This window comes from Festucalex cinctus, chromosome 8 (assembly GCF_051991245.1).
Source record: "Festucalex cinctus isolate MCC-2025b chromosome 8, RoL_Fcin_1.0, whole genome shotgun sequence".
Classification (NCBI taxonomy): domain Eukaryota; kingdom Metazoa; phylum Chordata; class Actinopteri; order Syngnathiformes; family Syngnathidae; genus Festucalex; species Festucalex cinctus.
The window spans coordinates 20,366,530-20,379,054 of NC_135418.1; the positions used below are offsets into that span (position 1 = coordinate 20,366,530).

Below are 12,525 nucleotides of genomic sequence, written 5' to 3' on the forward strand. Positions count from 1 at the left end.
TTTAGTGACTTTAATTGATATGGCAGCTGATTAATTGAAAGAAAATGAAGGAGAGCTTGGGAATGACCTGCAGGAAGGGACTGCATCGCCTGGGAATCAAACCAGGGATCTCCTGCTCCAAGGGCAAGCCGCTACATGTGGTGCAGGTGCTCAACACAGTAAGCTAACCATCACCAGCCAGACAAGGTTTGGTTTTTTTTAGTAATTTTTTTTTAAATGCCCATGTATAGGAAGGCTACACAAAAAAAAAAAAAAAGCAACAACACACACACACTTTTCATACTTGCAGTGTGAAAGAAAACAAAGTCTTCAGACAGGCAAAATAGATTTATTGAATGTACATCTACAGGATATGATGAGAGTGCTCCAATGAAAGATCATATTTTATGATTCTCATTTGAATCACTCGCTGATGTTGCTTTTTATTCTTCGGCATCCTTTGCCTAAAATGCACACACATGAAAGATGTCGCGTCAGTTTATTGTCACATGACAGCTGAGAAGAATTATTTTGTTCGCTCTGAAAGTGATACTCACCTTTCCGATTTCCCGACTTTTGGCCCTCAGCTTGTTGACCTGCGACTCTGCAATGTCCGCGCGCTCCTGAGCCTCCTCCAGCTCGTGTTGAACCTTCCGCAGCCTGGACATGTGAGTGTTGGCCTGTTCCTCCTGTGGGGCAGTTCAAGAGTTGAGTTAACCTCAGATTAGATTTATTCAATCAAGATTTTTCTTTGCTGCATGGCATTTTTGTTTCACAGTGTGTGGCACTATAACTGTAAAATAGGCAAATATGACACTTACAGCCTCTTCTGACTGCCTTTTGTAGGCCTTGACCTTCAGCTGCAGCTTGTCCACCAAATCCTGAAGCCTGGTGACGTTTTTCTTGTCCTCTTCAGTCTGATGGAAACATGAGTCAGTTGTGTTATTTTGCATAACTTTCAGATAATTGATATGAGGGAGAAGACTAATGCTGTATTCGAGGATGGTCGGAAGTCGGATATATCAGAGTTGGTTTTTCACAATTCCGACCTGAAAGTGTTCGGGGCGAAAGACTAACTAAAATGAAAAATTCCAAAACTATAATAACCCTGGTTTGGAATCGGAAAAGTCCGACTTCTGACGATTTTTAAAGGCAGCATTAAGCCCTTTTCACACTGCTTGATCTCCATTTTTACTTCCTGGGTAGGCTTCTACGTCAACACTGTCAAATAAGTGCAGCGTGAAAAGGGCTTGAACACCTACCTGGTAGGAGAGCTCCTTCACTCGTCTCTCATATTTACGGACACCTTTGACCGCGTCGGATCCTCGCCTCTGCTCGGCTTCTACTTCAGCCTCAAGCTCACGCACCTGAAACAAGATGGAGGTTAATGAACTAAATGAATTAATAATTATGGTTTAGTAGTCTGTAAGCAAGTGTGAGGAGATCTTTACCCGAGCCTCCAGTTTCTGGAGCTGCTTCTTGCCACCTTTCATGGCCAGATTCTCAGCCTCGTCCAGACGGTGCTGCAGGTCTTTGACGGTCACCTCCAGGTTCTTCTTCATCCTCTCCAAATGAGAGCTGGTGTCCTGCTCCTTCTTCAGCTCCTCTGCCATCATGGCGGCCTACGGCGCAACAGCCATAGGTCAACAATAGCTTTTACTGATGAAGTGAATGACAGTGTGCATTAAAACTCACATCAGTGATGGCCTTCTTGGCCTTTTCGTCAGCATTTCTGGATTCCTGCACAGCGTCCTCCACTTCACTCTGGATCTGGACGAGGTCAGCCTCCAGCTTCTTCTTAGTGTTGATCAGGCTGGTGTTCTGTTTGAAATGACACAATTGCTTCATTTCAAGTTGTTGCAATCAAGACGTTTTTGTGACGAGTACCTGAGAGTGCAGCAGACCAACGCGCTCACTGGCGTCAACCAACTCGGCTTCAGCCACTTTGCGGCCTCTCTCCGTCTGCTCCAGAGCAGCTCGCAGCTCCTCGATCTCAGCCAGCATCAGGTTGTTCCTGCGCTCCACCATGGCAACCTGCTCCTTCATGTCCTCTTGACCTCTCATGGCTTCATCAAGATGAAGCTGGGCATCCTGCACGATGAAACATCGACGCAAATTAGTACCTCTGTCCTTTCAAGATGGTCTTCCAGATCTCTTCTAGTGTCTGTACCTTAAGTTGACCCTGAATGTTCCTCAGTTGCTTCTGTGCTTCGGCCGCCTGTCGGTTGGCATGGCTAAGCTGAATCTCCATCTCGTTCAGGTCTCCCTCCATCTTCTTCTTGATCCTCAGGGCATCATTCCTGCTCCTGACCTCAGCGTCCAAAGTGCTCTGCATGGACTCGATCACGCGCTGACTGTTCCTCTTGATCTGCTCCATCTCCTCGTCCTTCTCTGCAAGCTTCCTGTCAATCTCACCCTTGACCTGGGTCAGCTCAAGCTGAATGCGGAGGATCTTGGATTCCTCATGCTCAAGAGTAGCCTGAGGACAAGCAGGACAGGATTAACTAAAGCACATAGTCAAAATTCTCCTGGTAAACAAAACTGAGTTGATCAAAGCAATGATTTGAAATGATTAATTGTTACCTCTGCCTCCTCCAGAGCTGTTTGAATTTCACTCTTCTCGCTTTCCACTGTCTTCTTTCCCTTCTCAAGTTCATGGATTGTCTTTCCAGTCTCTCCAATTTGCTCGCTCAGGTCAGAAATCTCCTCTGTAAAAAAGTAAGGTTACATCACTTTTGCTGTTTAAAATGTTGGTCACTGTAAAAATTGGGGTAAGGGGTTTACGTTGTAGGTTCTTGTTCTCCCTCTTCAGGGTCTCCAGATGGTCCAGAGCCTCTTCATATGAATTCTTCATCTTGAACATCTCAGTGCTGAGAGAGCGGGCCTCCTTCTGAGCTCCCTCCAGCTCTGCCTGGCTCTCTTCAAACTTCTGCTTCCACTCAGCAAGAACCTGAACACATCATGACTTTAGGTTAAACCTATAAACTGACGTATGTACACAAAACATACCTTGTCAAAGTTCCTCTGCTTCTTGTCAAGGTTGGCAGCCAACGCGTTGGCTCGCTCCACGTCGATCATCAGATCTTCCACTTCACCCTGCAGCCTCTGTTTGGTCTTTTCCAGAGAGGCGCACTTTGAGTTCACTGCCTCGATGGACTCCTCTGCATCTTGGAGACGCTGGGCAAGCTTTTTCCTGCAAAGACGCTGGTTTAATGATGGGTAAGCGCTTTAAATGTTGCGATCGATTTGATGACTACTTGGCCTCCTCGAGCTCCTCGGTGCGCTGAATTGCATCCGTCTCATATTTGGTTCTCCACTGAGCCACCTCGCTGTTGGCCTTGGACATGGCTCGCTGAAGTTCACCTTTGGCCTCCTGCTCCTCCTCGTACTGCTCTCGAAGAAGGTCACAGTCGTGACGGGAGGACTGAAGCCCGTGGGCCAGAGCGTTCTTGGCCTACCATGTAGAAGATGTCAAAGGCGAATATTCTCTGCAGATCATGAGGTCATTATTCTTTTTGTGAGGCTGATTACCTTCACTTCCTCCTCAAAGTGCCTCTTGAGCTCCTCAATCTGTTGAGTGTAGCCCTGCTTCCCTCTTGTGAGCTGAGACACCAGAGCTTCTTTCTCCTCCAGCTGACGTGCAAATTCGCCTAATCAAAGATGGCATGTTCAAGTCGCCAAATGTCGCAAGTCGTTCAAATGACGCTAAAAGATTGTGTGGTTGTTCGGTAACGCCTACCATTCTCAGTTTGAAGTCTTGCTTTTTGGGCGCTAGTGTCATTTAGTTGACGGACATTCTCATCATTCTTGGACTTAATCTCACTCAGTTGATCTTCCAATGTCCTGCACATCTTCTCAAGATTAGCCTGGTGGAAGAACACTTTTCTAAGCACGGGAACATCGTTTTTGACAATCTTGCCTCACCTTTGATTTGGCAATGGCCTCCATGTTGCAGCTGAGGTCGTCAATCTCCATCTTGTATTCGCTCTTCTCCTTCTCCAGCTTCTGTTTGACCCGCTGCAGGTTGTCGATCTGCTCGCCCAGCTCAGCCACGCTGTCAGCCTGCTTTTTGCGGAGAGCGGCGGCGGTGGCCTCGTGCTGCAGGGTGGACTCTTCCAGGTCGCGACGCAGCTTCTGGAACTCGGCCTCGCGCTTCTTGTTCATCTCGATCTGAGCTGACGTGGCCCCGCCGGCCTCTTCAAGTCGCTCGCTGATCTCCTCAAGTTCCCTGGAGAGATCGGACCTCTGCTTCTCCACCTTGGCGCGAGCGGCACGCTCGGCTTCAATCTCCTCCTCGAGCTCCTCAATACGGGCCTGAAAGACAACAATTTGAGTTTCGATTTTCTCAAGTTATCTAAGTGTATTTACGAATCTTGTCACCTGAAGTTCTTTGATCTTTTTCTGTAATTGGACTCCAAGAGTTTGTTCGTCTTCGATCTTACTCAGTAATTGGTTGACCTCAAAGTCCTTCCTGTAAGTGTTTGTTGGCAGTGTGTTAAAGTTAAGGGCTCATTAGATGAATACAGTCAATACATGAACATACATACTTCTTGATTTTTTCATCAGACTGCTGCTTGTCATTCTCAAGATCCATTATAGATTCCTGAGATAGCTTCAGATCCCCCTCCAACTTCCTTTTAACTCTTTCAAGATCCATACGGAGCTTCTTTTCTTGCTCCAGGGATCCTTCAAGCTGTAAGGAATGGAGGGTTGAACAGTTAATTCCTAACTCGTTCCACATTCGCTTCAACATGGCTGACTCACATCATCCACTTGCTGATCCAGTTTGGATTTGGCCTTTGTCAGAATGTTGACTTTGTCTTCTTCTGCCTGAAGGTCATCCAAGGTCTGCTGATGGGCTTCTTGAAGGGCTTTCTTCTCTTTGGTCAATTTGGCAATGGTCTCGTCTTGAGAAGTCATCTCCTCAGTCAAGTTTTTGACCTTCACAAGTGTTCATACATTTGAGTGAAACAGTGTTCTGTGGTATCAATAAATGGCAAATTGTGCAACCTTATTCTCAGTGGCATGTTTCTCCTTTTCGACTTTGGCGAGGGTAAGCTCCAAGTCATCGATGTCTTTCTTCAACTCGGAGCACTCGTCCTCCAGCTTCCTCTTCTTTGCTGTCAGCTCAGCGTTGATTTCCTCCTCATCCTCCAACCTTTCAGTTGTTTCTTTGACTTTGGCCTCAAGCTGGATTTTGGCTTTGATGAGCCCCTCACACCTTTCCTCCGCATCAGCAAGGGTTTCACCCTCCTGCAGTTGCAATGTAATAAAATGTAAACAATCTACATCGTAATACTCTATAAACACATCTCGACCAATTTCACATACAGACTGAATCTGGAGTTGCAAGTCATTCTTCTCCTGCAGGAGAGAAACCATCTTCTCCTCCAGTTCCTTCTTCTTGGCCAAGGCTTTTACGAGATCTTCCTTGGTTTTCTCAAAGTCCTCTTTCATTTGAGCCATCTCTTTCTCAGTCTCTGCACTCTTCAGCAGAGGCTTAATCTTGAAGTAAAGCTTCATCCATGGCCAGTGTTTGACATTCATGAACGAGCGGACGTTGTACTGGATGGAGTAGATGGCCTCTCTGACAAAAATGTAAGCAACAGTGAGTCATCTTTATTTTCTTTGAAAGGACATTGCAGAAAAAATATTGAGGGAGATGATACCTCCTCGCCATCATCTTGACAAATTCTCGCCTCATCAGGTAACCCCTGCAGAGAGCCTGAGTCATTGTGACCAGCTCAGCCAGTTTCTCATCTCTCATCTCCTCCAGTGTACCCAGTAGACCGGCTTTGAAGAACACCTGAAAGTCATCAAATTGACAAATGATGTTTAACATCATGAAGCAAAAATGAATGATTTACTCTACCTTGGTATGACCAAACTTGTACTGTGTGTGATCCACATCGATGGAGCCCAAAAGTTTCTCTGAGGCCTTCTTGTTATCGATGAACTGACCCTCAGGGATGACGCTGGCGTTTAACACTTTGTATCTGAAAATAAACGTTTCAGTAATTTGGGATGCTTTATTTTGACAGTCACTGGTAGTATTTGACAATTCTACCTCTGCTTGAAGTCACCGTAGAGGATTCTGCTGGGGAAACCTTTCCTGCAGATCCTGATGCCCTCCAGCACGCCGTTACAGCGCAGCTGGTGGATGACCAGGTGGTTCTCCATCAGTCCTAATATTTATTGTTGGGAATCAATATTAAACATTTATCAGAAGTGCAGATCACTTTATTGATCCCCACAAGGGGATTTCCCCCAGTTACAAGCTGTCCAAGAAACATGAAAACAAGATTGACCAACAGATGGGGAGAAGGAACGGGAAGCCTAGCTGGTCACCTTTCAGCACCTCAAGTCTCTTAGATGAAAATAATAATTATAATATTTTTTTTTTTTAATCTACAAGGAAGGCGGAGGAGCAAACACAAGGTTCAAGCTCTGCCGCTTTAAAGGGGGGCACAGTGTGAACCTGGACAAAAACCTTAGCACGTAAAGCCTGATGTATCTGGTTATATGTTACAAAGACTATGAAATAAAGTGAAAACAGTCATCATACCTGGCGTCTTGGATTCATTAGGAATCAGGCAGCGCACAAAGTGAGGATGTGTGCTCCTCAAGTTTGTCATCAGTTTCCCCAGATTCTCCTGAGGAATTGAGAAGACGTCACAATTACACAGGTTGATAAATGGAATGATGTATGAAATATGTACAGTATTCTGTTTCTTCATCTTACCCTGAACAAAGCAGACACCGTTTGGAAGGAGCCACCCTTCTTCTTGCCACCTTTCTTTCCACCTGCACCCTCAGCTGTCGGTGCAATCATAACCTTATTAGTAAGACCATGTTTAGTTGTAAAATAGATGTACAATACGTCCTACCTTCTGCTGAGGCGTGGGATGCATACAGGAAGGACAACAGCTTGGTAGAGGACTTCTGGTAGAGCTGAACAACCGAGTCATTCAGGGGGTCCTTGTTCTTGTCCAGCCAGCCGACAATGTTGTAGTCCACAGTGCCGGCGTAGTGCACCAAGGAGAAGTGAGCTTCAGCCTTGCCTTTGGTCGGCTTTGGCTTCTCAAAGGACTTGTTTTTGCCAAGATGCTGGTCGTAAAGTTTGTTCTTGAAGGTCGTGTCTGAAGCTTTGGGGAACATGCACTCTTCTTCAAGGATGGAGAAGATGCCCATTGGCTGTAATGACAGTGGACTTTTACGAAAATATCACATTGAATTCAAAATAAAGATGGGTTTCTTGTATACCTTCTCAATAAGCTCAATGCAGGCAGCCAAGTCCATGCCAAAGTCAATGAACTCCCATTCGATTCCTTCTTTCTTGTACTCTTCTTGTTCTAGGACGAACATGTGGTGGTTGAAAAACTGTTGCAGTTTCTCATTGGTGAAGTTGATGCAAAGCTGCTCCAAGCTGTTGAACTGTTACGTTAAGAAAACATTAACAACCATTTTAAAATAAACTGAATTTGGACCAAACTCTGGATGTATGCCTTACATCAAAGATTTCAAAACCAGCAATGTCCAAGACACCGATGAAGAAGCTTCTGGGCTGCTTGGTGTCCAGCATCTCGTTGATTCTGACCACCATCCACAAGAACATTTTCTCATAGACTGATTTGCAGAGGGCAGAAACAGAGTTGTTCACCTGTTGACACAAATCAACATTAATTAGACGTTTCCAGAAATCACATTCAACCAACATGTTAACGAAGCACGACTTTGTACCTGAGGCACAGTCTGACCCTTCGTCACAAACTCGTTTCCGACTTTGACCCTTGGGTAGCACAGGGCCTTCAGGAGGTCAGCGGAGTTCAGGCCCATGAGGTAGGAGATTTTATCAGCGACTGAAATGAAATCATATTAGCTCGACGAAAGAATGACAAGTGATTTGCGACTCACCCTCAGTGCCGTCAGGCTCGGCTTGCTCTTCACGCTGCTTCTGCTTGAACTTCATGTTTCCGTGTTGCATCACAGCTCCGGTTAGCTTGTACATGCTGACCTTCTCTTCAGCCGTAAAGCCCAGGATGTCAATGGCTGTCTGTAAAATAAAATAGTGTCGTAGCAAAATTGGCCCTACAACTGAAGTGCATGTGACCGTTGTTGCATTACATCAGTGGCAATGAACTCCTCAACATCATTGATGCTCTTGACAGTAATTTCACCCTGACTGATCATGGGATAGTCGTAAGGATTGGTGGTGATGAGCAGTGCCTCTGCAAAAACAAAATGTGGCGTTAATTCTTGCAATTTGCCACCAAACCTCAAAAGTCCAAATGTCTTCATACCGAGCAATTCGGGTTTGTGGCCTGTCATGAGCTGATAGAAGATGTGATAACTCCTCTCAGCAGACAGCTGGAAGCTCACTCGAGATTTCTCCAGCAGGTCTGTAGACCACACAGACCAAGCTTAGAAATGCCCCCAAAGCAAGTTGTGCAATTATTTAAACCCCAAGGTTAACTTTCGCATTAACGTCTTACATGTTTCAATATCTGCAGAAGCCAGCTTTCCCGTGGTGCCAAAGTGTATTCTAATGAATTTACCCTACATCAAAGAGGAGGTAGTAAGTCTTTTAACACCTTGGACAATCATTGTATGAGAAGACATAAAGACACTTACAAAGCGGGATGAGTTGTCATTCCTCACAGTTTTGGCATTACCATAAGCCTCCAACAGGGGATTTGCAGCGATGATTTGATCCTCCAGTGATCCCTTCAAGAGGAAAATCCGTCAGAGCAAACAAGATTTAGTGCTTCGTAAAATAATATGTAGTACTTGTAAGTAGGTTTTTTTAACAAGAGCAAAATTACACAGTTGAGATTATTTTTATGCATTTCTACCTGAATTTTGCCAGCAGTGTGCTCTTGCTTCTTTCCTCCAGCAACTGCGATTGTCGCAAAGTACTGGATGACACGTTTGGTGTTCACAGTCTTCCCTGCACCGGATTCTCCGCTGAAAGGTAAAAGAATAATGAGCAATCGCTTCCTTTCCTGTTTAAAAAAAAAAAGTATAAAAGAGGCAAACGTACGTGATGAGAACGGACTGATTTTCCCTGTCTGCAAAAAACATTTTTCAAAAAAATCAGTTAGACTTTATATAGTATATATTTATAGAGTTACATGATAAGATGAATGATACCTTGGAGCATGAACTGATAGGCATTATCAGAGATGGAAAAGATGTGAGGAGGAGCCTCAATTCTCTTTTTGCCTCTGTACCCTGAAACAACCTTGGAGTCGTACACTGGGAGCCACTTGTAGGGGTTTACAGTAACACAGAACAACCCAGAATAGGTCTAAAAAAAAAGAAAAAAAGAAGATATAATAAGCTTAAAAAAATGGTTAATATGAAGTCAATAAACACTTTGGATCCATTGTCTCTTGAGCGGAACTCACGTAGATCATCCATGCTGCATAGCGCTCTTTGAGGTTATACAGCACCGCGGGCTCACTGAGGTGGGTCATCATGGCCATGTCCTCAATCTTGTCGAACTTGGGTGGATTCATTGGGAAGATTTCATCCTCCTTTACAGTCAGAGTCTGACAGGATAATACACAAAGTGAAATATTAGTCACATTTTTTTAACTAGCTATTGAATAATCAAGTAGTAGTCTATGCTTCCAATGATTTGTTAAAGGTTTCGGCCATTTTGTGTGTATTTTTTTGTTTTTGTTTTGTATACCTGCCCTGAACTTAACCCCACCAAACACTTACGAAATAGGGAATGGTGAACCGGGCCTTCTCTCAAGACTAAAATACAGAGCTGACTGTCATACAATACACTGTCATTCTGTAAACACAATTTCATCATTGATAATTTCACGAAGCTTTATTGATTTGTTTGCAGTGTGACAATTCTCACCTTCCCGCATTGTGTTTCCACGGTGGCTTTGCCAGCCTCTCTCTTCAACAGCTTTCCCTTGAGGTACATCTCGCTGGCTTCACTCACAAAGTAAGACGTCTTGGCATCGAAGGGAGTGTTTTGGGCTTCGATACGCTCTTTTTCCGGCTTACGGAGGTAAATGGCCGCCGGGCCGAAGCACTCCATTTCTGCATCCCCGCTCATGATGAGGCTTTACTGCAAGGAGGGAAAAATAAGCCAGCTGACATTTTTGTTAGGGTCACATGGGAATCCATTCTGTCCTGATGTTTGTTGTATTTCAATGAAGTCATATAATATAAACAGCTAAAAGTTTAATCAGTTATGATGGATGGATGGATGGATGGATAGATAGATAGATAGATAGATAGATAGATAGATAGATAGATAGATAGATAGATAGATAGATAGATAGATAGATAGATAGATAGATAGATAGATAGATAGATAGATAGATAGATAGATAGATAGATGGATAGATGGATGGAACAAAGGGAATTTGTAAACTTGGACACTGGTCCACAGCGACGAATCCTCCTTTAGGTTAGCTTAATTGCTAGCGAGCAGCTACGAAAGACATGACACGGGGATGGATTTCAAACTTTACCAAAACCGAATCCTGGAGGCTAATAAAAGCTATTTTAAACTAAAAACAAGGACCTTTCTATAGGTTGACGCAGCGGCATTAGCGTGCCGGACGCAGTCTTAATACACTTGACTCCGATATGTTTTCAAAAAAGTGAATATGAGGACAACAAATAGTGAAGATAAAGTGCTAACTGTACTCAATTTACCACTCACCATTATGACCAAATTACATTTTTTTTTGAGTTTTTTGGGGGGGGCTATAATGTGTTTTTCAGTATAAATACAATTAGCTAGCCATTCAAAGGAATTGGGACTCTGTGGTTAAATTGTAAGTGAATATTCAAGCGCGCATTTGAGGTATGAGTCCTGGCTATGATTGATGGATTGATTGATTGATAGCTCGATAGCTAGCTAGCTAGCTAGCTAGCTAGATAGATAGATAGATAGATAGATAGATAGATAGATAGATAGATAGATAGATAGATAGATAGATAGATAGATAGATAGATAGATAGATAGATAGATAGATAGATAGAGTGATGGATAGATAGATAGAGTGATGGATGGATCCAGTGATTGATGGAATACATGATGGATAGATGGATTCAGATTTTGATACATGATGTCCAAAGAATAAATGTTAAACAAAGCCTATCGCTTTAAGACAATGTCAAACATCCACTGACCGTTAAATTAGAATGAAGGATGACGGATGCAAATAACAGAGGCAACTTACTCTCTTCCCTCCCTCAGCGGAACAGTGAATTATGGTGGATGATGAGGATTCTGAAAAGATGGAGCAAACCAAACACAAATAGTTGAAAGGAATTCCTAATAAGTGTAATAATAAATAAAGGAGCTGGCGGTCCTTCCAAATCCTGGCCAAGTTGTGTGGAGGCTTTGTGATGCCTGGCAGTGAGTGGTCATGCCCGGCATTGTTTTCTAAGCTGCTGGCTTGCCTCTCTCTAATAGAAGACCGAGAGACACTCACCTTGACTCGTCGCCTGTCACTCCTTGAGGGCGTCCGGCCAGCCTTCTTATATAGAGTCGGGCCTTTCATGACTTGCTTTTTTTGGTCATGTTCTTTCACACCTTTGGTCTGGTATCGTCTTTCATTGGCGATCGATAGCTGATCACAGATCACTCGCATCCTTAATTATAAAAGACACGGGTGGGAGCAGAGCAAATGCAGTACAATGTCGTTTGTATGGCAGCAATGATAATTATTCATTTAGCTTTATAAAGGGAATTCATTGCTGTCAGCAGCGGATTAAATGGGCTTGTGAGTGTTGAGAGGATGGTCTTGCGCAGACATTCAAATAATTCCATTTGATGAATTAGTTTTAAATAGAAACTATTAGAAGCCTTACAAGCTACAGTAAATAGAAAATACATGAATCATGGAGGTTGTAAATTGGACGTAAGGAAATAAGGTGCCAGATAGAGGAAAAAAGACAAACAAAATGTACAAATAGATGAAAGCAGGGCTTTTAAAAATGCATGTAAATATTTTTCTGGCAGGCATGTCATGTTACTACAGCTCCAACATTGTTTGGGTCTTTACAATAATCTCTCTAATGCACCTTTGGCACTGAGGAGCATCCAACTTTAGCCGCAGAGAAGCTCTCATGTGTCACTGGTATTCTGTTACAGAAGCCTCGCAAGTCTTTCCTGTGACAAAGGAACAAAAAGAAGAACTTGTGAAAAGAATTATACGGCACACTGGGCCTGATCAAATCCCAAAGTTAATGGGATTTGTCGGGAGACAAAAGAGAATGTAGCAACGCTTGTATTAATAGCAGCGTATCCGGTCAAAGGATTACAGGATGGCATTATTAAAAGAGGACATTCTTCCGACACTGCACGCGATAACAAAGCATGTGGCGCGAAGGAGGAAATCGAGGATTTTTCTTGTTTATTTGAGAAATGTCTCAAAATGTAAGTGCGTGTTCGTACCGAATTTTTGAAGGAATCACATCTTATTGATCTCACATTTTTAAAGTATATTTTATTCCTGCATTGCTTTGAGCATGTTTTTTTTCACTCGTTTCCTAATTCTTTCGTTT

The 12,525-nt window shown here is 43.5% G+C and overlaps 1 protein-coding gene across 1 annotated transcript; it reads right to left on the reverse strand.

The window, feature by feature from the left end:
• Positions 1–312: 312 nt before the first annotated feature.
• On the reverse strand, positions 313–12,130 carry LOC144023458 (myosin heavy chain, fast skeletal muscle). Its single transcript, XM_077528957.1, has 42 exons — positions 12,043–12,130; positions 11,451–11,610; positions 11,196–11,245; positions 9,854–10,069; positions 9,387–9,530; positions 9,130–9,286; positions 9,020–9,047; positions 8,832–8,943; positions 8,611–8,703; positions 8,472–8,535; positions 8,280–8,378; positions 8,104–8,207; positions 7,894–8,032; positions 7,720–7,838; positions 7,490–7,639; positions 7,243–7,413; positions 6,867–7,173; positions 6,722–6,795; positions 6,545–6,632; positions 6,047–6,164; positions 5,852–5,975; positions 5,649–5,785; positions 5,311–5,566; positions 4,990–5,232; positions 4,744–4,920; positions 4,527–4,672; positions 4,360–4,450; positions 3,904–4,293; positions 3,719–3,845; positions 3,511–3,629; positions 3,237–3,433; positions 2,989–3,172; positions 2,764–2,929; positions 2,563–2,687; positions 2,150–2,458; positions 1,867–2,070; positions 1,675–1,800; positions 1,431–1,601; positions 1,242–1,346; positions 801–896; positions 537–668; positions 313–443 (listed from the first exon to the last, which is right to left on the reverse strand). Exons 4-42 carry the CDS (start codon positions 10,055–10,057, stop codon positions 423–425), a joined length of 5,817 nt encoding a protein of 1,938 aa, XP_077385083.1. The 5' UTR covers positions 10,058–10,069; positions 11,196–11,245; positions 11,451–11,610; positions 12,043–12,130; the 3' UTR covers positions 313–422.
• Positions 12,131–12,525: the final 395 nt, after the last annotated feature.

What these genes read in the sequence shown, in the direction of transcription:
- LOC144023458 (XM_077528957.1), bottom strand. Translation starts at nt 10,057, where the DNA reads ATGAGCGGGGATGCAGAAATGGAGTGCTTCGGCCCGGCGGCCATTTAC. An exon ending in ACACTGCTGGCAAAATTCAG is followed by an intron (nt 8,704 to 8,831) that starts GTAGAAATGCAT and finishes TTCCTCTTGAAG; the next exon opens with GGATCACTGGAGGATCAAAT. An exon ending in AAGACTTCAAACTGAGAATG is followed by an intron (nt 3,630 to 3,718) that starts GTAGGCGTTACC and finishes ATCTTTGATTAG; the next exon opens with GCGAATTTGCACGTCAGCTG.